Here is a 23,104-nt window from a genome sequence, read left to right as displayed (position 1 = left end):
TCTGATCCTCTCCCTGAACCTCTGCACTGGAAGTCCTTGACATTACTGGCAAACCAGGTGAATAACACGTATTTACTGTTAATACCTAACCAGGCTGCAAATCAATGCAGTTGCCTCATCACCTGATTCACCACTGTCCTTGGATTGATAGGAAAAAACTTGCCTGTGGTTTGGCTTTAACTTGGGTAAAGCTAGAGGTCAAACCACACTTAGTGTGAGTTTGTATGAGGCTACTTGCAACATCAGCTTAGATCAGCTGAGAACTTGGCCAGCCACATTTAAACAATTTTTATTTTGCCTCATCTTGTGTCAGGTGGACCTTCTCACCCTCTACAACTACTTGAAAGGAGGCTGTAGGAAGGTTGGGGGTCAGTCTCTTCTCCAGGTAACAAGTGATGGGACAAGAAAAGACCTCAAGTTGCACTAGGGGAGGTCAAGGTTGGACATCAGGAAAATTTCCTTCACTGAAAGGTTGGTCAGGTGTGGAGTCACCATCCCTGGAAATGTTCAGGAGGTGTGTGGATTGGCACTTGGGGACATGGCTTGGTGGTGAGCTAGGATGATGGTTCAACTCAGTGGCCTTGGAATTCTTTTCTCTTAGTAATCAATCCTATGATTTTATGATGGGGGGGGCCTCTTATGCTTGACTTATGTAGGTAACCCACTCACTTGTTAAGATGACCATGTTGTCTGAGGGTGAGACTGTCACCTCTGCAACATCCTCCTCCTTCTTGGCGGGGGAGTAGCGCACCAGGAAACCGCTCAGCACGATGGAAGTCGGGGCAGTCCAAGTCACCCTCATGGTGTCAGGCCCCACATTGGTGAAGCGCAGATCAGTGGGAGGAGGCACAGCTACACAGCAAAGAACAAATCTACCTCAGTTCTCAGATTCATATCGATCAAGATGTCTGTTCAGGGAACCAATCACCAGAGAAAGTATCTCATGCACAACAGACTACGGCATCAGACTCATGCAAACAGACTTCTAAACTACATTTGGTTCTACTACAGTCAAGAGAAAAATGTGTCTGCACTACTGTCAGGCTGCTTTAACCTCTTGGCAATTCCTGATATGTTAAATGTACCCCACGGGGCTAATTTAAAAACAAGGTAGCAAGTTTCAGTAATGTGCTTCTAGCAGCTGGATTTTGTATTACAGATGTGGTGCCAAGAGAGGTTTAAAGTTGCCATACAGCAGCTTACAGATGGAAAAGTAATCTCATCTAGAATCCATACATGCATACACAGGAGAGGAGAGGGTATATCACTAATTTCCTATGACTCTACTTCTACTCATGTCGAAGGATTTACAGCCTCAGGACTTTCAAACACAACAAGATTTCATGCAAGAACCAGTTTCCAGCTCGCCTTCAGCTCATGCACTATAGAGACCCTTGACGGTGTGGCATGGCTGTCACTGGCATGTACTCAGGGAGTGGTGTCCATCTGCATCCTTTGGGGCATTGTGGAAAGAGTGGGGCCACCACGGACACGGGCTGCTGGAAGCTCAAACAGCTGTCAAGGCTGGAGGGTGTCTGCTGATCTACTCCGCCTTTTAGCACCCCTATTTTGGGGAATCACAGTTTTAAAGTCTGGCGAACACACAGCTCGTGTTTCAGGCTCTTCATTCCAGCTGGATCCTGGAAATCTGACTAGCAGAAGGTGAATGAGCCTGGCAAGTCTGCAGCCATTCATGGCATTAACATGCCTCCAATTTGAAAGCGAGCAGTGCACATCCATCCCCAGCTGCCATCCGGGGAAAGCAGCGAGCTGGGTCTGTCTGGCCTCCCCGCAGCGAGCGGCTCAATTCCTCTTTGACAAAGCCCCGGCACCCCGACAGCCAGTGACAGCCAGTGACACCGCCCACAAAACACAGAAGTTTTCAAAATTCACCCGTTTGCTGTGTCAGAGTGGTAGGGGCGCTCTCTCCGCCATTAATGAGTGTGATTACACTGATGTCGTAATCAATGCCCGGCTCCAAGCCTGTCACTGTGTAGTATCCTACTGAGGAGTCCACAAAATCTTCAAATATAGGGACACTCTCTCCTGCCGCAACTACTGTGATGCGGTACCCAATAATGGTGGAGGCATTTAACGGGGTCCACCTCAGGCCGATGCTCGAGTCAGTTATGTCAACAAAGCTTAGGTCAGTGAGCTGGGGCACCTCTAATGAGTTAAAGAGCAAACGGGAGAGGCAGAGACACACGGAGGCAAAAGAAAGACAAGGGAGAAAAAAGCAGTGTTCATCACTATTAACATCGACAGAACTTTGGAAGCAATTGCGGTGATATGCAGAATTTCTCTTGGGGTTTGGGGGAAAAGGGAGGATTTTGGTGGGGTTTTCTTGTTGTGTTTTTGCCTTTTTCCAGTTTTGTTTTCTTATATTTACCCTTCAGTGCAGTCTCCAGCTGCTCCCCTGGGCAGGCAGAAGCTGAAACCCCGATCCCCTCAGAAGCTGAAACCCCGATCCTCTTTAGACATACAATTTTCAAAGAGCCCTACAAGAGGCACTTAACTTGCAACAAATTTACTTTCAGCAATGATAAGCCACAAAGACCCATCATTTTCTGACAAAAACAGAAGCAGAAGAAACACAGTCCTTTTTTCTTTTTACAGGTAAATTACAAGAGAGCAAAGTTTACTGAAGTGTAAATAAAACAACTCTGAAATAATAGTTGATCGACCCTCTAAAATTCTTGTTTTGTTCAAACGATGAATCTAACTTTTATCACAGGGATCACAAAAACATCAGCTCATTTGAAGGGACTAAATCAGACCCTCAGCTGGTGAGAACCTTCAGAAAGCTCCAGGGCAGATCATCCACTGTCTGAACTATTTACACTGCACTTGGAAGAAAGCCTCAAATCCCTGCAAAGGCTTGAGGATCTGGCCCAGAATTCCTCAAGTTCTACTTACCAACTAACTGCTGCAATATATGTGCTAAAACCGGACAATATGGAACAGTAAGTAATAGAGCACTTCCTTGGAAACAGGGTAAATGGTTAAAAATGACCTTTAGATGATATTAATTCTATCGGAGTGACAACATCCCCAAATTCAGAGGTTATGCCCAGCACATGATGTGGCCAAGAGCCTGACATATGCAGCTAAAATTGTTCAAAATCTCAAATTTTAGCCACTGAATAAGGATGCTCTTTAATGACCTTTTAGATGCTGCCTAAATTTCTGTAGGGAAAATAAGCACAGCTGTGACTGTTTTCCCAATTGATACTCCATTAGCAAAGGTGCTCATTTCCTGCATGTTATGACCAGCAGAACTGGCAGGAGTGGGTAATTTTAGAGGCATCTTTAATTGACAATGGCCAAACCTTCAGTTGCTCAAGTCAATAAACTGGTATTGATTTAAGCCACAAGATTTGGCTGTGTAACTTCTATCAGGGTGATCCTGAAATCAGTGGGAACTAATGGATGCTCTTCCTCACTCAGGATCAGACATCAGTAAGTGAGAAAGATCCATTCGGTTCATTACAAGTTAGTTTGAAAAGGAATTATGGACAGAAATATTGCTTTAATAATAGTGGTTATATTCTATTTTAATGTCTTTCTAGGAAAACACTTATTTTACAGAATAGGTACAAAATAAAAGCCAGTTTTCTGTAAAATAATTGTTTATCCACATGGAATGCATGTACCATATCACCTTTAAAGAGTTGTAAAAGCCAGACACATACATTCTTAGCTTTCCCCCACCAGAAGATGGTGAAGGGCTAAAGCTATTACTGCATAACTATGCAGCATCACAGTATTAGTTCACCCCAGGGAGCACACAGCACTTCAGTGAAGCACAGAAATTTTAAAGCAGTGTTACAAGAGCAAGCAAACACAGTAGCTGGCATCATCTCAGAGCAGAAACAAAAACAAACGAAGCCCTCGCAAAGGAAAACTAAATGCAACCATTTAGGGAAATGCACATTAATTTTGCTACTGTGGCTACAAAGGCAGTTTCTGCAGTCCCCACAGACGTCATGTGAGGTGGCACACATCACTCTGTGTCTCTAGTGCTACAGTAATGGACCTTTCCATCTTGGCTTTCCTCTCCACTGTGCTCAAGTGATCTTCTGCCACTACTGCTGCCAGAATTTCTCCTGTGCTCACTTCCCACTCATACGTTTGTTCACCTACTTCCTGTTCCCACCAGCTGTGCTCCAGATGCTGGGGCACTTCAGTGCTAAGTTAAATCCCTGCAGCTGCCCAGCTCAGTGTACTGATGGAGCAGATCCATGTGTTTACCACCACCCTGTGACACACAACACAGGCTGCCCGTGCAGAGAAGTACACAGGTGTTACAAGTTCTCTCGCATGTTGGAACATGGCTATTCTGCTTCTTGAGACTAAACGTGAAGTCTAAGCCCTCCCACCACCAGACTAATAGAAGTTCTGCAACGTAGAGCTCTTGGGCTCAGCCATTTGACCTTGAGCAGCTGAAAGTGCTGCTCATCCTTTCGTTACCTGGGGTGATGGTTTCCGAGATGGGGACACTCTCCTGGTCGTCCTTGACAGAGTAGACACTGACGTTGTACTCCACGCCGGGGTTGAGGTTCTCAAAGGTGCAGGTGGTCTGATCTGCACCCACCACCTCCTCCAGGGTAGAGCCCTGCTGCCCGTCGGTGGGAGCCGTGGTCACGCGGTACCCGCTGATGCCTGAAATACAGGGAGGCCAGTGTCAGGAATCTCCTGCTGTATCCATTCATAGCAGAGGCCTCAGTGCAACATCTGAAGCAAACACATGACGTTTCACAAGTGATTTTGTCACCCTGAACCCAGCAGGTGAGAGGTTGCTTTGTCAAGCACTCCAAAATGAGCTTCCCAGGAGCTAGCCATGCCACCCTCACAGCATTTCAGTTCCCTTTGAGACCTCACCAAACTGAAAGTCTCAGGACTTTTGAGAGGAACTTTTCTCAGGACTCTGTCAGGGAAAGATTCAGCTACCAACAGACAGGGGTTTTCAAAAACTTTCAATCCACCTCTTACAAGAGTCAATTGTGCAGCTCCCATCAGCTATTGTGGGAGAGGAGTTGGTCCTGAACACTTTCAGAACTTCCATGCTCACTTTCAATTGCACAAGCTCATTTGTCACTTCCAGAAGTCTTTATGGTGCATTTTGCTTTCCTTGCCTTGGACTATTCTTCAACCACTGGAGATACCTGAAGAAACCCTTCAAATCCTTAAAACAGCTGAAATATTCCAACACATTCATGTTCCAAAATAGCATTTTACATGGACTGTAAATCATTAAGAGTCCTACGGCAAGTTAACTGTGAATTACATCCTTAAATGTATCTAGAAACATGTACATTTTTCCTTAAATTACTCAACAGCAAGTTTCTCACCAAACTGCAAGGCACCACAGAACAAGTGTTAGCATTCTGCTACAAGAGCAGGTTTGAGCACAGTGTGAGTTCACATGGTTACCTGGAGATGTGCTTCTCTCCCACGAGACTATCAGGATGCCAGTGTCAGGATTGGACCTCAGGCGCAGGCCGGTTGGCGGAGCCAGTGCTGCAAGTGTTCAGACAAACGGGTCACTGCTGGCACTGAGAATCACGCTGGCTGCCTCAGCACCCCTCTCCCCACAATATCCTCATCCTGTGGAATTAGCTAAAAACACTCTCCTGAAGCTGTGACTCTGCACTGCACAAGACAGTGCTACTGTCACCTATGTATCAAAAAGAAAAACCAGACCACAACAGGGAGAAAAGACCAGAACTGCGTCCCAGAAGGCAGCCATTGATGTGGGGAGCAGAAGGAGGAATATGGTGGAAAAGCAAGTGTGTCATACGTGTAGTGACTCTCCTGACGATGGGGGTCTCTCTCTCCTGGCCATCCATCAGCACTGTGAGGCTGTAGGTGTACTCCACGCCAGGGGTCAGCCCGGAGATCACGATGCTGCCGGAGTCCGAGATCACCTCCCGAGGAGCCTCTCCGCCCTGGCTTGGGCGCACTCCCAGCTGCAGGGGAGCAAGGTTTGCTTTTCAGTCACAAGCTGTCAGCATCCTGACTGATCATCCAACAGCAGCACTATGGGCCCTTGTGCTGAACTCCAGCTGTTAATCCTGTAACTTGTGGTTCACATGTCCCGCTTGACCTGAAGCCCCATGACTGCACTGACCTCTGTCATCTAGACCCACTCCCTGTAAGCAGCAGGCCCTTTGCACCTCTCCCCTTTGTGCTGCCATCTTCACTGCAGTCCACAGGAAATGCCTTTAATCTGCCCTCCCCACCACAGTGAAGAGGAAAAACCAGCATGGGACTTAGTTCCTCCTACCTTGAAACCAATCCTTGGGGCAGGTGTCCAGGTGATGACAATAGAGGTCTCAGTCACTTCTGTGTTAAAAGGAGGAACAGAGCCAGCAGGCTGATCTGTGAAGTGAATTGACAAGAGTTGAAGTCTACCTGCTGTGATGGCTCCAAACAGTTTGAAAACCTGACCTACAGCAGTACAAACAGCCAGAGGTATGAAATGCGTGCTGAACTAGATCATTTTTGAAAATCCAGTGATTTGGGAAGGATCTGGCAGATGATTTTTGTCTGCTGCTGGGCTTGACAGACACAGTATGCAAGTGGTCTAATCATAGCCAGAGCTTTTGTTCTTGAGGAAAACAAAAATACTCAACTGGATGCATGATCCTCTATGCATCCAGCCCCAAAAATTTGGGGAATCCTGGTTTTTGGCATGATATCTAAAGTGTTCCTCAAAACTCAGCTATTTTTTTGATTCACCCACCATATGCCTTCCAGTCAGCAGAATATTACACCCCTGTCTGTCATCCAGCTGTCCCAGCAAGGACCATGTCATCCCTCACCAACATCTTGAGAAATCAGCAGAAAGGAGCTCAAAGTCAGTCTGAGGCACCTGTGGTTTCACTGGTATCTGTCAGAAGCATCACACAGAAGCCAAAGCCTTTGTGCATGCCAGAATCAGCCTAAATAATGCCACTGAGTTTAATCTGAAATGGCCTTGTTATTAATGAAGAGGCTTGGTTAATTAATTCTATAGTCTTAAACTGGACTGGTTTCTTTCAGACAAGCCAGAATTTGAAGGCAACATTAAATCTAAGATACCAGATCATATTCTAACTGAGGAGTATTTATAGATAAGACTGTCAGCAAAAAGCACCTTGCCAATGTCAACAATGTTACTCTGATTAAAAGTTTGAGCCCTTATTTTAGTTTCACATTGTTCTAAAAGAAACCACATTCTCTTTTCAAAAGAGGATGTGGTTCTGGGCTTGGGTGACTTTGAGTTTTGCTAGTGTATATGATGGTTTCATCACTATTTAAACACTGAATCTATTTGTTCTTTCTAGAAGTATGTGTGGGTTCTTACAGAAATCCCTTTCCTTCCAAAATTTGCTTAATATTTCTTCCAAGCCAGCCTCCCAAATACAGACGACTGAAATGCAAAATAATAAAATAAAAAGATAGAATGAAATGTTTGTGTCAGTTTGGGTAACTGCAGTTGAGCTGCCTTAGATGGTATGGCTGGGCTTGAGAAATGACTGCTTTCAGCTTTATATAAATGACAGACTAATTATTCCTTGCCCATTTTAAGAGAGTTGTATGCTTTCCTTGATTTGTCATGCCAAAACCAAACAATTAGGAAGATCAGGTAAAATTAAATTTCTCTGACACCCAGTTAAGCAGAAAGTGAGATACCAGTAGTAAGTTTTCCCTCTAGTTTTTAATCATCAGGAAAGCTGAAATGTATTTTACTGGAAGATTTTGATGCAAATAACTCTTTTCCCTGCCAACTAGCTCAGAAAGAACAACAAGGAGTATTTCCCAAGCTGTTCTGCTGGAATGCTACTTCAAAAGGTTGCTTCCATAAATCAATTCACAATAGGCACTTTCAGCACAAGCTCTGAAGAAGGGCAAGGGTATAAAGGAAGAGGAGCATGTGGTGTGTGTGTGTCTCACTCACAAGTGGTGAAGACTCCGGTCTCCCTGTTGCTTTGCAAGTCGCCTTTAACCGCCACGAGGTACACGGTGTACTCGGTGCCAGGCTGCAGGTTCCTCAGGAGGTACTTGGTGGCAGAGGGTCCCACGTTGTAGGTGCGGGGCTGCCCTCCCCTGGTGGGCCCTGCTGTCAGCTTGTACCCCGTGATCACAGCACGGGGCCGTGTCCACAGCACCAGCACCGAGTGCTCCGTGGTGTTGAGGAACCTCAGGTTGGTGGGGGCATCGAGCTCTGGAGGGGAAAAACAGAACGGCCATCAGCTTTCCCAGCTGAATCTCCACCCCCACTTCCAAACCATGTGTGTACACCTGGCCTGTACTTCTCATGCATTGTGTGAGGGCAGCAGTAGGGAAGAGAGAAGGTGGGACCATGAGAAAGCTGGAAAGTTATTTCATGTCTATATCCACGCCTCAGTGCCATCCATTAACACACTGAGACACGCAGACCAGACCTGAGCATTCTGGGCTGGACTGATTTGGGTTGCAGCCATCTCTGCATCCCATGGGGAAGGCAGCCTAAAGTTTGAGGCATGACAGATGAACCCAACACACTCAGGAATTTCAACAGTTTCTCATGAGCGCTGAGCATTTTTTAAAAACCAGCTCAGTTTAGACTTGTCAGTGTAAGCACAGAAACCTAATTTTAGCCCTCTTCCATGAAAAAGATTAATTCTTTTAAATCCTTGCCCAGTCCTCTCAAAATCCCTTCCCAAAATAAACCACCCCTACTTTGTCATTTGAATGTCAAAATAAGTAACAGTCAGCGACTTTCTGCAGAAAACCAGTTCCTAGATCTACTTAAAAATACTCACACCATGGAACTGACCATACAACAATTCCAAGAATGCTCATCTCTCCCCTGGGACTCAGGGAACAGCTCTTACCAGGCTTCCTCCCCTTTTTATCAGTGCCCCCGGGAAGCTGCTGAAGCTGATAACCCAGATAACTATAGAAACAAGACGCTGAGGCAGCACAGCTCCTTCAGCACCACACTGGAGCCCAGTGACTGAAGGAGATGTCACTGCCTTCAGCTGAGGCAAGGTGAGGCTCTGGAGGGGAATTTGCCCCCACAGCAGGCAGGGTAGCACTGCCTGCAGCAAGGAGTTCATAGTGTTCACATGGCAGGTTTCCCCCCCTTTTCCACGTTCTAATCACATGTTAAAATTAAGAGCAGTGAGGTCTCATCAATTCTCTTTTTTGCTGGCAAATGCTTTTTTCTCCTTCTGAAGAAGTAATATTCTGGTGGAAAAAATCATGTTTTCATCACTCTCCCACTGATTCAGTGGGAAGATGCTTTTGTCCTTTTTATTTTCTCCATTTTTGAGGAGGGAGGAAAAAGGAAGTGAGGTCTTCCTTCTTCCACCACTGGAAAAAACTGGGGAGAACTCTAAAAGAAAAAGGAGGAGTGTGACCCTGCTTAAGCCCATCTCCAACCCACAGGCTGAAAGTCAACTTTATCCCTTGTTGGTACTTACATCTGTGCTAAATCTCATCTGACAAAGATTGTATCTTCCTAAAATGTGTAGCCTAAAGTCAGTTCCTCTCTGCACAATTTAATTTGCCAGCTCTATTAGGCTTTTATCACTTCTCCTCCCCACACTAGAGGAAAAAGCGGAAGATTGAAAAGCCACACGCATACACTCCGAGTTTATTTGTAGACTGCTTTTTAACGGAAGGCCAAAAAGAGAATCACATTTACACCGTGGGAAGAGACTATTGCTGCAGGGTTTTCCTTGGGAACCCTGAATGATTTCTGTTTCCCAGGACTTTCGATTACAGGATGCAATTTATGTGAATAGTTTCTGCAATGTGGTTTAGGCAAAGCAGTTAAGCGGATGATCACAGCCTATGGAAAATGATTCCAGACATTTGTGACTGACACTGTGCTGTCTGAATTACATGTCTATACTCCAATGTACACCTCTATGTGGAGTTTCAGAGGAACCCTACACCTAGCCCAGGATCCTCAAAACAACCACAAAAAATTACAGATCTAGCTGGGAACTGGGCCCTTCTTGTTCTAAATGCTTCCAAGAGAGTTCAGGTTCCTAAGTCACATCCTTGCTTTTGAAAGCCTCACTTGAAAGAGGAGGGAGGGTGCTCACACCATCTGTTCTATGCTCAAATTAGACACCTATGTCAAAGGACAGACATAAGGATCCCATTCTCCCTGCACAGTCAAGGGACAGGCACTGTTCATGGCTCATAATTTAATGGATATAAGTAAGGATACTTCCCAAACAGCATGGCTATATTCACACACTATCTCATTTCCTTTCCTTCCCTCTCATGTTACTAAGAGCCTGGTTGGGTTCTCAGAAGTTGCTCTTATTTACTGAAAAGTATCAGAAGAGCAGCAGATGCACATAGCTGCATTTCACCCCTTCGAATAAAGTGATTCAGTCAAAGAACACCACAAACACCCACTCACCCTTCTACTGCCCAATAAACAGGATCTGATCAAACAAACCATGTCCCATGTTCTGTCTGATCTGCTCCTCTTGGATCAAAAATGGAGATAACCACTCAAACCCAGATTAAACTCCTACTCTTCCACCTGAAAACCTATACCTTGCCCAGCCACTGCTCCTCTTTCTTCTCTGCACTGCTGCAAAGCAAAAAACAATGCCTGACAAAGTGCATTTTTCCTGACACTGGCGAAGTGCTGCACTGCCTCTAGATCATTAGCTGCTGGGTTCTGAAGGATCCTGCATGATCACTGGCAGGCACAACTGCTACCGCTGCCAGTGGAGCCAGATAGGCATGGAGCTGTCAGAAGGGGGATGGGGATTTTCAGAGGAAACTCAGCAAGGCTTCTAAGTCATACTGAAATCTGCCCTAAGGTACCAGCAAAAAAAAAAAGTTATAAAAATCACAGGCTGTGATCTGTGCTGTAAAAGAACTGCAGGGTCCATCAATTCTCAGTCAGTAATAAAAAGTTGAATTCCAGCCATATGAAATTGTTTTAAAGTGCCATGAGACTTAAACTCCCATTGGAAAGCCCCGGAGAAGGATAAATCTGCTGAAGAGATCATTGTTATACTGAATGAATTCCCAGCCCTGTCATCCTACTGATGGGATACCTCCTGGGCTAGAACTGTTGCACTTCAAGTGCTCTGTTTATACATTTCTACAAGCGACAGCGAAATACACGCCTCAAAAGGCTGAAAAAAGCACAGAGGAAAGACACTTACTGGTGGTTTGCTCTCCAGTCAAAGGTTTGCTCTCCCTGCCCTGGTTTACAGCAAAGATCTTGAAGAGGTAGGTTGTTCCTGGGATCAGGTCAATGACTTCAGCAAAAGAGCTCCTGGTGATGGGCAGTCTCTGTCCGTGCTGGCCAGGGCGGTTGACAGGGATCACCTCCACCCGATAGCCGGACACTTGGCTCTGGGGTGGGGTCCACATGATGGTGATCTTGATGTCAGAAACCTCCACAAACTGCAGATCTCTGGGGGAAGGCACTTCATCTGAAAGCACAGGGGTACAGTAGTTGTCAGAGGGAGTCCTTAGCAGGAGGAGAAGCTATAGGTTTCCATGCAAGGGAAAAAAAAGTGAATTTTGCTTGAAGAATGGCTAGCCCAAGAATATTTACCAAATTAAAACGTCAGGGTAACCTTACTGTAAATATGCCTACACACGTCCCCAGACAATATTCAAGCAGACTACAATTTCTAACATCACTATCTACTTTAAAGTCTATTATGTCTTCAGAAGGTATCTTGCTATGACAGAAAGAGAACTGAAAAACCAGATGTAATATGCTACAGAACTTCAAGTATATGCAAAACCAAAGCCTGAGGGGAAAAAAAGTACTCCAGAGATTGGAAACAGTAACCTCCTTCTAAAATTAAAAGAGAGGATTTTAAAAAACCCACAGCATGTTCTGAATGTCTATGATTAACTTGAAATCCACCTTTTGTAATTAAACAAGTACAGGGGCTGATCTGGCCTTATTATAGTCAAATGCAAAATGCAGTTCCCTCAGTGCTGGGCCACATTACTGCACCCGTGAATTCCTGTGTCTAAATTCAATTTCTTGAGACTAGGACTGATACTGCCCTAAGGTTAACCAGTGCACATTTTTGGAAGATGCAGAAGCCAAACCATAAAATCATTGAGCTGAGTTCATTCCTGGTGAATTCCCATTTGCAAACACGTGCTTGCAACTTGCAGGACCATCAAATTCCACTGCTTACCACATCAGATCCCAATTCTTTCACTATCCCTTCTTTTGGTTTGGTTATTCAGTCCAACTGGATACTTAAAAGAACCCTGAAACCAGTAGTTTTTTAAATATTGGGTGCCTCAAGTTTAGAGCCTATGGTGGTGTTTTGGCACATCAGTCAATGCTGAGTAATCTCCCATACCCACTGACTGCAAAGGAAAATAATGGGTAGGACCGGAAGGGAGAGTGAAGAGTCAGGTGAACATTTGAACATGTGTTATGGTGCCTGAGTACATAACCCTGAACATCTGTGAGCCAAGTACTGGGGCAAAACAATATACCAGGCACTTCAGGAGATTTCTTAGTAGGATTTCCCTACGATAACCTGAGAAACTGATCTCTCTTCTGCAGATAATTCAAGAACTGCCTGCAGTCCAATCCCTAGGAATTACAATCCTCTTAATGCAGAGTGGTGTCTTGACTGTGTCACTAAGTTCAATTTTACTACAGAACTTCAATACCAGCAAAATTTACAATTCAAACCCACAAAACCATAACTGAGTTCATTTAAGCATTCATTTAGCTAGCAACAGAAATCTCAGTGACTGAAATCCAGAATACGAGCATTACCTGTGCGTGGGACCCCAGTGGTTTCCTGCTGGATGAAGACAGGCGTGCTCTCCTGGTTTTCTTCCACTGCATAGATGCTGATGTTGTACTGAACCCCCGGCATCAGGTCACTGAGTGTTACAGAGGTGGCAGTGTCAGGCAGGTTGAGCTCTGTGCTGCTGCCTTCCACAGAGGGTACGTAGACAATCCTGTAGCCTGAAGCAAGAGAAATATGTAATCCTCAGCACAATCAGTAAGCACAAAGAATGCTAGAAATGAGGGCTGAACTGATCTCGCTACTGAGCTTTGATAAAAATAGCCCTGAACTTCAGCAGGACCTGTGGCCTGCCCATGCTCACGTCCCACCTACAGACCACACACTCACAGCACCTTCCCAAAGCACAGTCTGACCTGGGTTAGCATATTTCTGAGGTCTGACATGTGGATTTAGGCATGTACAGTTCTCATGCTCCCTATGGGATGGTCTGAACGACAGATACAAATATAAGGTCTTGGGGCTTGTTTTTCTTTAACACAAATGCAGGAGGAATTGTTTTCCATCCAGCTTTCTGAATTGCTTGGTTCAGTCACTGAAGCCAAGGAAATGCTAAACTGCCCATGTGCTTTCCAGCTGGTCTCTCAGACCAGACACAATTTTGCACTAAGTTTGTCCCAGAGTTATATCTCATTTTCTTTTTCACCTACACTTCAGATTCTACCAATAAAGGAGAATAGGTGCACTCCAATTGGACAAACCTGTGATTGGAGCCTGTGGTCTGCTCCAGCTGATGACAATGGATGTGTCATCCACACTTTCCACTGTGTGCTCGGGAGGTGCATCAGGAGCTGTTTAAGGGAATAAACAGAGGAGGACAGCAAGTGTGAGGATAAGAGGTAACCAAAAATTCTTGAGCAAAGAGTAACAACAGCTTTCAAAGCACAGCAAGAGCCACCCACACATACCTGTAGTCTGTGAAGTAGACAGGATCAGATTCTGCTCTCCTTCTTCAGAGATCTGATAGACATTAACAATATACTTGCGACCAGGAAGCAAGTCAGGGATGTTGACAGAAGTGGCTGTGCTTGGAAGATCTGAGGAAGGCAGGAGAGAAAAATTTAATTTAGCAGTTCCATCTTCTTGCTTTCTCTGCAAAAAAAGTAATTGAGATGTCTGTTCTAATCTGGGCTGAAGCACAGTCTTCCTGCGATAAAACAACAGTTTTTCTGCACTGTCTTCAGTTCACCTCAGAAGAGTTGTGTGGAGAGTTGGGACCAGCAACCAAAGGCAAGAGGGCTTGATGTGGGATATGGCAGGGCAGCTTGAGCAGCAGCCCCCTGCACACTGCAGCCATCTCAGCTGAACACTCATTTCATATCCTGACTGTTGCATTTTCAGTACAGAAATATATGGAAAAACTTTCACATGAATAGGTTATGTGGAAACACTGACTCATGAGTGAAGAAGAATGACATTATGAGGGCTGGTGAACTTCTCTCCCTGCTCCCAGATGTCCACCTACATGCCAGATGTAGAAAATTCCCCAAGAAGCAGCTCCTTGCTGGCCAGACTGAAGCCAAGCATCTTAAGGGAAACTGGGAATTGCCTTTCAATCTGCCTGTAAATCTCTGTCTGTAGACAGATGAGCTCAGGAGCTGCTTCACAGCACAGCTCAGCTGTCTGGGCAGAAAGAAAGGTGGTGACAGTGCTGGCAGCCCCCATGTGAGCCACTTCTGCTCAGTGTCCAAGCCTGTGAGTTCAGGGGAGCAACAGGCCAGGGAGAGTTATTAGGTCAGGAGATTGCTACTCTTTTTGTCGTGTTCTTCTACCACACTCATAGCCCAATAACTAGTATAACATGAAATATCTGAGGTGAGATATTGCTATTACCACTGTCAAGATAGGAAATTAGGAAAAAGAAGTTAAGATGAAACTGCATGTGGTACAAGGGGTCTAGAGTAGATGTTGGAAAAGCAGTTTCGACTCCTGTGTCTGAGTCCAGTGCCTTTAACCAGCTTCCCAGCTCAGTTAAGCTGTCATGTTATCAAAGATGGAGAAGATTTGATCCAAACAAAACAACTGACAGCAGACTGGAACATGAGATATCCATGAGACAACAAGCAGCCAAGAGAGGGCATTTGGGAATGATTTCTCTCTGTCTGTTCTGATGGAAGGACAAAGGTAAGGCAAAGGAAATTAGCCAGGAGGCAGGTTCTAAAAAACAGATTTGGTTCTCTTCTCATTTGCATTGCTGCTCACTTCAGGATGCTGTGGAAGCCAGTAACTTCACATGATTTCAAAAGGAAAAAGAACTGAGCAAATTCATGGAGATGAAAAGAATAATTATATCTACCCAGAGTTATTACTCATCCACTGCTCCTGGCTCAGGCAGTTTTCCTCTGCAGAATTCTGGGACAGTATTCTGAGGGGATATTGCTATATACTTGCCTTGTTCTCTTACAGCTCTTAATGGAGAAAGGACAATGAACTAAGTGAGTTTTTCATCTGAGCTGGTCCTGCCACTCTCATATCCTAATTCAATCCTACTGAAAGACAGGGAGATGCTCAGACGTTTACACCAGCTCTACTGACTGCCACAAAACAGCAATGCACTGACTGTGAGCAATGCTTTGGTCTGGCACACTCCAATTTTGTCTCACCAAGGTACTGTGGTTCATCACCCTCCTCGCTCAGCTCATACTCAACACGGAATCCAGAAACGGTGTCAGAAGCAGAAACCCAGGAGACAACAAAGCTGTTGGATGTGATTTCAGTGACAGATTCTGAGGTAGCAACCACGGGAGGAAGAAGAGTTGTCTCTCCTGAAACAGTGTTGCCTGCAAGAGAGAAGAAACAGAGGTTGCATTAAGCATCACTACTTTTGTGTTAACTGGGATGCACGAAGCAAGGACTTGGGTGAAGGAGATTAGGTTTTCCTGGATTCAACTCACTTGTCACTGCTGTGGTGCTGGTTGTGGTAAAATCAAAGCGGGTGACTTCTTTGTGGCCATACTGCTGGACACTGATGAGCTGTCCTTCATATATCACACCAGGCTTCAGGCCTGAGATGGTGTAGGAGTTCCGGTGGCCAGGGATGGTGGCTTCCTTCCACTGCCTTCCAGAGTTTTTCTGCAAGAAAATGGACACTCAGATAGTGAGAGACTCCCTAGGCTGCAAGCAGGGGGATCTAGTGGCCTAACCTGCTGTGTGGTTACTAATCACTGCAATATTTAAACAAAGGTATGACCTGAATGGCTTTAATGCACAGACAGAATCAAGACAAAGGAGATGAGAAAAGTATGCCAAGAAGCAGGACTAGTGGCATTGAGTTATTAGGTTTTACAGGAGTAAATTAAAAACAACCTAGCTTTGAACTTTACCCTTTAAAAGGAACATTATTTGTCACAAACTCAACTCTTTCCTTCATCAAAAGCACAGTAAGGCATGAAGTAGTGGCTGGAAAATACATATTTGAAGGCTGTTCATAAAAACACTCTAACCCATCATCTGAAAACAATATACAGAAAAGTTCTTCCCTTTTACCCTGTGTTTGAACTCTATGGGAAGCTTTAAAATAATGCTCCATCCTCTGAGGTTTGTATTCCAGTGCTTTAAAGTCCATTTCATTCAGGCCTTCATCCAAGATACACTGAAGTCAGTAAAAAGACTTGAGTGCCTTGAATGGCTTTGGATCAGGGCCTTTATTGTTCTCTTAATAACAGGCACCATTGAGGTACTAATGCTCTTAATCATTAAGTGGTCTTTTGTGAAGCTGTACTCAGGGGAGCTGGAACACAGCTGATCTGCGTTGGTTAAACCAAATCATTCCTCACAGAGGAATCAGCCAGCAAGCAGTGGTTAACCAGTTTTGGTTTAGACTTCGGAGAAGATGGGAGTGACTGTTTATTTAATCCTACACTGAGCTGTTTATGACTTCACATCCTACTCATTTTTACCTCCTCATTAATAGAATAAAATGTATCCCAGTTGTCTCTGGATATGCATGTTACTAAAACAGCATTTCTTTGGATGAAGAAGCTTCCACAAGGATTTACATTCCTAAGGTAAGGAAGGATATAAACTTGTCTGCTTGCTGTACTTAGTGCTTTGTTTAATAAAATACTTTATGAACACAGCAACCACTGAAGTTCAGGCAGGAAAACATTTAATTGTTAAACAGCACTGGCTCTTTTTGATGCTCAAGAGTAGCTGTTGACCTCAACAGGACAAAGACACTGAACAAGCAACTCAAGTTTGCTGAAAGTGTGTCAACCACTTCTTTCAGACACCAGAAAAAGCCAAATAAAGTACTCTTGATGAACAAATGATGACAAATGTGGCACTCACCGGTCTCCAGCGCAAGATGTACTGGGTGATGTGAGACCGTTCAGGAGCATTCCACTGGATGGGGTGGGAGTTTGGCTGATTCGTGCTCTCTGTGATGATCACCTGAACAGGCCCAGTTGATCCTGAAAAAAAGAACTGCCAGTTTTAACATACTGGGGATGTTGTGGAGTCACCAAAAAGCAAGAAAGCTGCACGGCTCACATAGTATTTCTATACACGGAAAATCAGTTTTATTGCCTTTCTATCCTTAATGCTTCATTTCTACCTAGAAAACCAGTGAATCACAATATATTCTGTGGGAGAGTTAATCTGCACTGCTTGGGTCCATTTCCTGTGAGCTATCAGTGAAATGGAACATGGGAGAGGTCTAGTACAGAAAAAGTCTGTAAAGCAAAGTTTTGTTGTTCAAAGAGATGGGGGGAACTTCTCAGCAACCATTTTCATCATTGATATCTTCTGCAGTGGCAGCAGGGAAGCTGATAAAAAAATCATCTGCCAAATCTGGGTCTAATCATGCAGCATGGTGAGGGAAAATTCCTGATCTGACATTGAGTACACCCTGAACAAAAACCACTAATCTTCTATGATTTGACTAAATTTCTTCATCAGTTCATTTGAAACATTGAATTTTCATAACTCTGTGGAGGACTCTGCAGATAGTGAGACTTGTCTCCTGCACACAAACCCCACCAGAAGGGCTGGTGGAAGTCCTGACACAAAACAGGCCCATGAACTCAAGAAAATACAAGTTCTGCAGTGCTCTAATGCTTAAGACTACTGATTGCATTCAGCTAGGTCAGGCTCAGGCCGATTTTCTCCATAAAGCTCTCCAATAGAGAAGGACAGGTTTTATGATCCCATGGGTCTCCTTTCAGTCCCTCCCAGCCCCACTGGGGAGGTTTCACTGAACACTCAGCAGCACTGTCCTCATGTTAGTTCTCAGAAAATCCCAGCAAAGAGATCCCCAGAATGTACAGGAAAGTGTTTTAGCCATTAAATAGCTGCACACTCACCGCATTCCCAACATTTCTAATAATAATTTACCTGGACAACCATGTAACATATATACCTGTTCCCCATTTAAGAGGATTTCTAGAAAAACAAACTTGCGCCCACAGGCAGAAAATTTCAAAGCTCACCTAACCCCAAACCTACATTCAGAAACTTTAGATTTGGTTTATTTACACATTTTCAGTCACTCTTGTGTCTAAAGCAGCCCAAAGCCCTGGTCTCCAGGCTAGAGGCATGCATACTTCACATAGCTCAGGGAGATGTTTGTTTAAGCAGTCTGACAGGACTCAGTGAAGCTCAGCAAGCCCTAATACTTCATCTTATTCAGATTAAGACAGTGGCAGTTGCAACCTCAAACAGGAAAGTAGAGAGGTTCTCCTTATGTTCTGTTCGGGGAACTGAAGCTGAACAACCAACAAACAGGCATTGCCCATCCCTATAAAGAGTTCCTGGAACTGCCTGGACAAACAAGAGTTCAAATATTTAATTTCTTTGGGGCACTGATCAGGAAAAACGTTTCGTTCCGTGGTGGATTTTGCTTCTGTAATGAGCAGAAAAGGAAGGGCTACACATGTGTGAGTTTCAGGCAATATAAGCTGAAGATTACACGTGTGATATCACTAAATACCAAGAGGCAATGTAAACCCAAGCTGTTGTGTGCACTGGAAGGCACTCTCTGAACTAACCCTGGCCTCAGGAATAGCTGCAAATAGCTTGGGCCCCTCTTTATAACCCCGACACCTGCTTGTGTCTGCCAAGGGACAGGGAAAATCTCTTCAGTTTTAAAAGGAAACCAAAAGGCATTAGGTACAGAAACCTGAACAGTGATGCAAGGGGTGGAAAGCTAGCTTTCCTCAGGTCTTACTCAGCAGGTGAGTTCATTTTCTGTTGGGTTTCTTACCTGGGTAGGTCTGCAGAGGTTGGCAGTGCCATTCTCCAATCCCACGGCCATAGCAATAGCACTGGTATCTGACCCCATGGACATACTTCTCCCAGGAGTCTCCAATTTGGTAGAAGGTGCGGGTTTCCGAGTCCTGGCACTGGTCTGAAGGCACAACAGAGACGGCTCACTACTGTGTGTTACTGAAACCACACTGAAATATCTACAGAGGAAAGCTCCAAGAGACTTTGGCACAAAGAAATGCAACACCAATGTTCATTTGAAAATATACATAAAATGTATATAAATGTACATTAAGTGGCAACAGAACTTGAATTCCAAATCACTGCATGTATTAAGTTAGATATTAGGGGGCTAAATCAGCTGTGATGCATTTCAGTGGGGTGTTCCTTCTAGAAAGGATTTCATCCACTCTGGAGCCCAGTTCTGCTCTGGCCAACTGAGCTCATCTCATCCAAAGCCAAACCATGCTGCTCTCAAGGAGATCAAAGGCAAAAATTCCTCCTGCCTTCAACAGAATTCATTTGTGATTTAAAAGTCCCACGAATTTTCAGCAGAATCTTTCCCTATTTACCATTGTAGAAACCAAAGGGGGACAGATCAGATCCTGAAATCAGCTTAACTAGTGTAAATACAGCACAGTACAGCACTTCAGTACACCTACTCTGACAACTGCCTGTATGCCTGGCTCAATGGAAATTCTCAGTGAGAACTAGCATTATGTTTGCTTGGATAAATAAGAGCTTTGTTTAGAGAGAGCAAACAAAATTAAAACTTTAATTGTACCTACATAGAAAGCTGAAATCATCCCCCCACCCCTTCCTTCAAACTAGTAATTTTCAGGAGCTTTACAATCCATGTTCCTTGAGTAAACTTGTACGGGTATTACTGTAAATAAAGTAGAACTTCACAACTAGTAATTTCCAACAGATTTTCTTGGCAATAGTTTGAAGCTCTCTTGGACTTAGTAATTGCAAACCAAACAACCAGGTCTTATCTTCCAATCAAGGTTTGCTAGGGAAGGGGGGGAGGCAGAAGAGATGAAATCTCCTTGTTCCTGAAGAGAACCATGATGGTTTTAGCTAACCTCCAGAGCACTATTAACATGTGCTCTCATCCTGAGCTTTCCCTCTTTGCCAGAACAAAGGGCAGCCAAAAAAATCAATTCAGTCCAAGGTAAGTTAATATGTGCTGGTCTCCTTCCTCAGCTCAGGGAGAAAACTCCAAAAGATTTTAGGACAGAGAAAGGCAAGAAAACTGATCCCAGCATCAGTGCCCAGCTGCATGTTTTGTCAGTGTTCAGGCTGAGAGCCCTGCTCAGCTGACAGGTCAGGTACCAGAATCCAGCCAAATCACCACAGCCTGGGAACCTGCTACACTTTAGAACATAGGCTGGCCACAATCATGATTCCTCTGTGGCAGGTGTGATAACCCAAGCTTATGTTCTTAAATTAACAAATGCCCTTTCACTTACCCTCCAGCAAAAGCAGTGTTGCTTCTATTTTTGCATTTGTACAATTTAGGACAGAAAGTGGACAAAGACTGGGCCCAAACTCACACACCGGTTTCTCCATACCGGTTTACACAGAGAGCCACAACAGGTGTTTGGCAAGTGGGGGCAGCCAGTGACTCACCAACAGGATCACACTTCCATCTCCCCCGGCCCTGGCCAAAGCAGGTGCAGTTCAGCATGTGCCCCTCGTCATGACGCTTGTGGAAGGTCTGGTTCACATCATAGGTGATGCCATCCACAATGCACTGGTCTGGGGGAGAGAGTAGAGAGTTTATCAGCAATTGGTCTAAGTATTAAGAGAGAACCCTTCTGCTTGGGACATCATTTCCTCTGCTTGATCACCACACAGACTGACCATGACAAGCTCCATTCCAGCAGAAAGGAGCCCTCCTGTAATCTGTGACCCTCACAGTGCTGCACACACACCCCTGCTCCCGAGTTCATCTATCAGCAGTATGCAAATAAGCAACACTTGCAGAAAAGAGGTCTGCAGGACACAATCCAGCTACAGAACTGCCTTGCCGTTCCTTTGGACAGATTCCACATGTGAACGAAAATCTAAACCACCACACTGATTCTCCAATCATCTCCTCTGAGGAACATCAACTGAAACTCCTCAGTGAGTACTGCCTCAAATCACTGGAACTACACAAGGAGAAAAGGGCTCCTCCAAATTTATAAAGATATAATGAGGAAGCACCAGCCATTCTCATGATGTTATTCTGTCAGGTATCTCTGCTACCCTTTGTAGTGATTTGAAGGCAGAGGCAGATCTATTACACACACAAGATGCTGCCAGTGCCTACCAGTCTACTCTTCCCTCAAAACCCAGCAACCAGACCCCATGCTTTAGTACAATGGTATCACTCTATTAGGTTCAATGTCCATCTGGGATCTGGCCCAGAATTCCTAAAGCCAGTCTAATCACAGCAAGGAGCAGAAAGACAAAACAAACATGAAAACCACCCCAGAAGCAAGTTGTTTTGTTAAGTGGGACCCAGGAGACCCAAGTTCAGTTCCGGAGTCACCTCTGGATCATCTGTCCTTGGGGAAGTGAGTCCAGGCTTTCATTCCCTATCATATTTTCCCACACCATGGGCACGGCATCAGGATAAACCAAGGAGTGCTCAGACTCTCCTGCAGGCACCAAGGTCTGGCTGCTCTGTTTAAACAGCTCTACTCAGATAACCTTTGCCTTTTGACAAAGCAAAGTATCTCTACCCTCTCCTCATCAAGAAAGACCACTTCCACTCCAGAATGAACTGCAGAGAACTAGCTGTGTAAGTGGAAACAGGAGTTGCACAGACCAGAACTTTGAGCAGTGCCTTTCTCACTGTTCTGAAGGAAACACATTAAAAAAAACCCTTCCAAAGCCCTTGAGTGAGCCTTTCCCTATAAATTATATGCCATTTCAGCAGTGGTGTTAAAGAGTCCTTTCTTGGCCTCTTGACAGCAACCCCCCTGCCTTTTCCAGACATGAAGCCAATGCTGTGAGCTAGCTGTAGGATGATCAAATGTCTGTGCTTTTAAGTCTTCTTTTTTTGGTATTGCTTAAGTACTTCTCCACTTGGACCACTCATACAAATGAGTAAATAAATAAGAATAATCTCCATGCTTTCCTGCCAGCTTTTCATATAGATTAGCCAGCAAAAGGCTAGTTCAGCACAGAGGAATTGAAAATTTCACTACAGAACAATAAAACAGAACAGCTCTGCTTTCAAACTTCAGACTAGTCTGGAGTTTTGTCTGTTCTCGAGGCAGGGAGGTGCCTATACTGAGCTCTCTGTAAAATCATAGTGGTGCCAATTCCTAAATGTAGACAAAAGGAAGGAGGGATAGCATGATCAAGATCATCAAGGTTTGCTTCTGCTTGAGCCTGTGGAGGCTGGAATATACTTTTCCAGCACATAACAAGCAAAGAACTTCACAGCTCCTCTAATTCCCTTCCTACTCCAAAGAGTAAACTGCAGTTCTTGAGCCTGGGCTCAAGCCTGCAACGACAGAAAAGCATACCAATTTCTCCCACCTGGACTAAAGTGGTGGTATCAACATGGAAATCAGTACCTCTGAGCTGTGAATAGGCAATGCAGGTCCATTCTCCACGGCCATTTCCTACACAAGTACATCTCATCATGTGGCCCATGTCGTGCTGCTTATCCCACTGGTCCCCGACACGGTACATGACACCATCATTGGTTGTGCAGATTTCTTCATGGGCTGGGTGAGAAGAAAGCAGAAGGATATTTATGAGGCCAGAATTTACAACATCTTGAGGACTGAGACCATTTGCAATACCCCTTCATACCACGTAGTGGTTTCTGCATCTTAACAAGGAAATTCTGGCACCCACTCCAGTTTAGGTTCCCCAGCAGATCTCCACCAGTTTGCACATGCTGAGGAGCATGCCTAGCATGCTTTGTAGCAAAGGAGGAATGAAAATTGCCTTCTCCCAACATTGCCTAAATCTCTGCTAGAGGTGGTCAATGGGGGAAAAAAGGACAAAACAAAGCTTCAGAAATGCCTTAAAGGGCTTTGGGCTGGGACACAGCTCACTGGAAGTCATCAGTAACTGACCAACAGAGA

General features: G+C 44.7%; 1 protein-coding gene across 3 annotated transcripts in view; it reads right to left on the bottom strand.

Moving 5' to 3' along the window:
- The window catches only part of FN1 (fibronectin 1), a gene marked incomplete at its 5' end in the record, with an annotated part of 51,364 nt that overhangs the window by 17,350 nt on the left and 10,910 nt on the right, over positions 1-23,104 (bottom strand). For all 3 annotated transcript variants that reach the window (XM_082284601.1, XM_082284599.1, XM_082284600.1), the window contains 16 exons: positions 670-852; positions 4,471-4,662; positions 5,434-5,520; positions 5,801-5,969; positions 6,287-6,381; positions 7,943-8,209; positions 11,172-11,444; positions 12,773-12,967; positions 13,508-13,597; positions 13,715-13,843; positions 15,410-15,586; positions 15,701-15,878; positions 17,097-17,218; positions 19,009-19,152; positions 20,643-20,771; positions 22,586-22,738. In XM_082284601.1, coding sequence (XP_082140727.1) covers positions 670-852; positions 4,471-4,662; positions 5,434-5,520; positions 5,801-5,969; positions 6,287-6,381; positions 7,943-8,209; positions 11,172-11,444; positions 12,773-12,967; positions 13,508-13,597; positions 13,715-13,843; positions 15,410-15,586; positions 15,701-15,878; positions 17,097-17,218; positions 19,009-19,152; positions 20,643-20,771; positions 22,586-22,738 — 2,583 coding nt within the window. The remainder of the gene's footprint in view (positions 1-669; positions 853-4,470; positions 4,663-5,433; positions 5,521-5,800; positions 5,970-6,286; positions 6,382-7,942; positions 8,210-11,171; positions 11,445-12,772; positions 12,968-13,507; positions 13,598-13,714; positions 13,844-15,409; positions 15,587-15,700; positions 15,879-17,096; positions 17,219-19,008; positions 19,153-20,642; positions 20,772-22,585; positions 22,739-23,104) is intronic.

Source organism: Coloeus monedula, assembly GCF_965178545.1.
Source record: "Coloeus monedula genome assembly, chromosome: 7".
NCBI lineage: Eukaryota > Metazoa > Chordata > Aves > Passeriformes > Corvidae > Coloeus > Coloeus monedula.
This window is presented reverse-complemented; position numbering and strand designations above follow the sequence as displayed.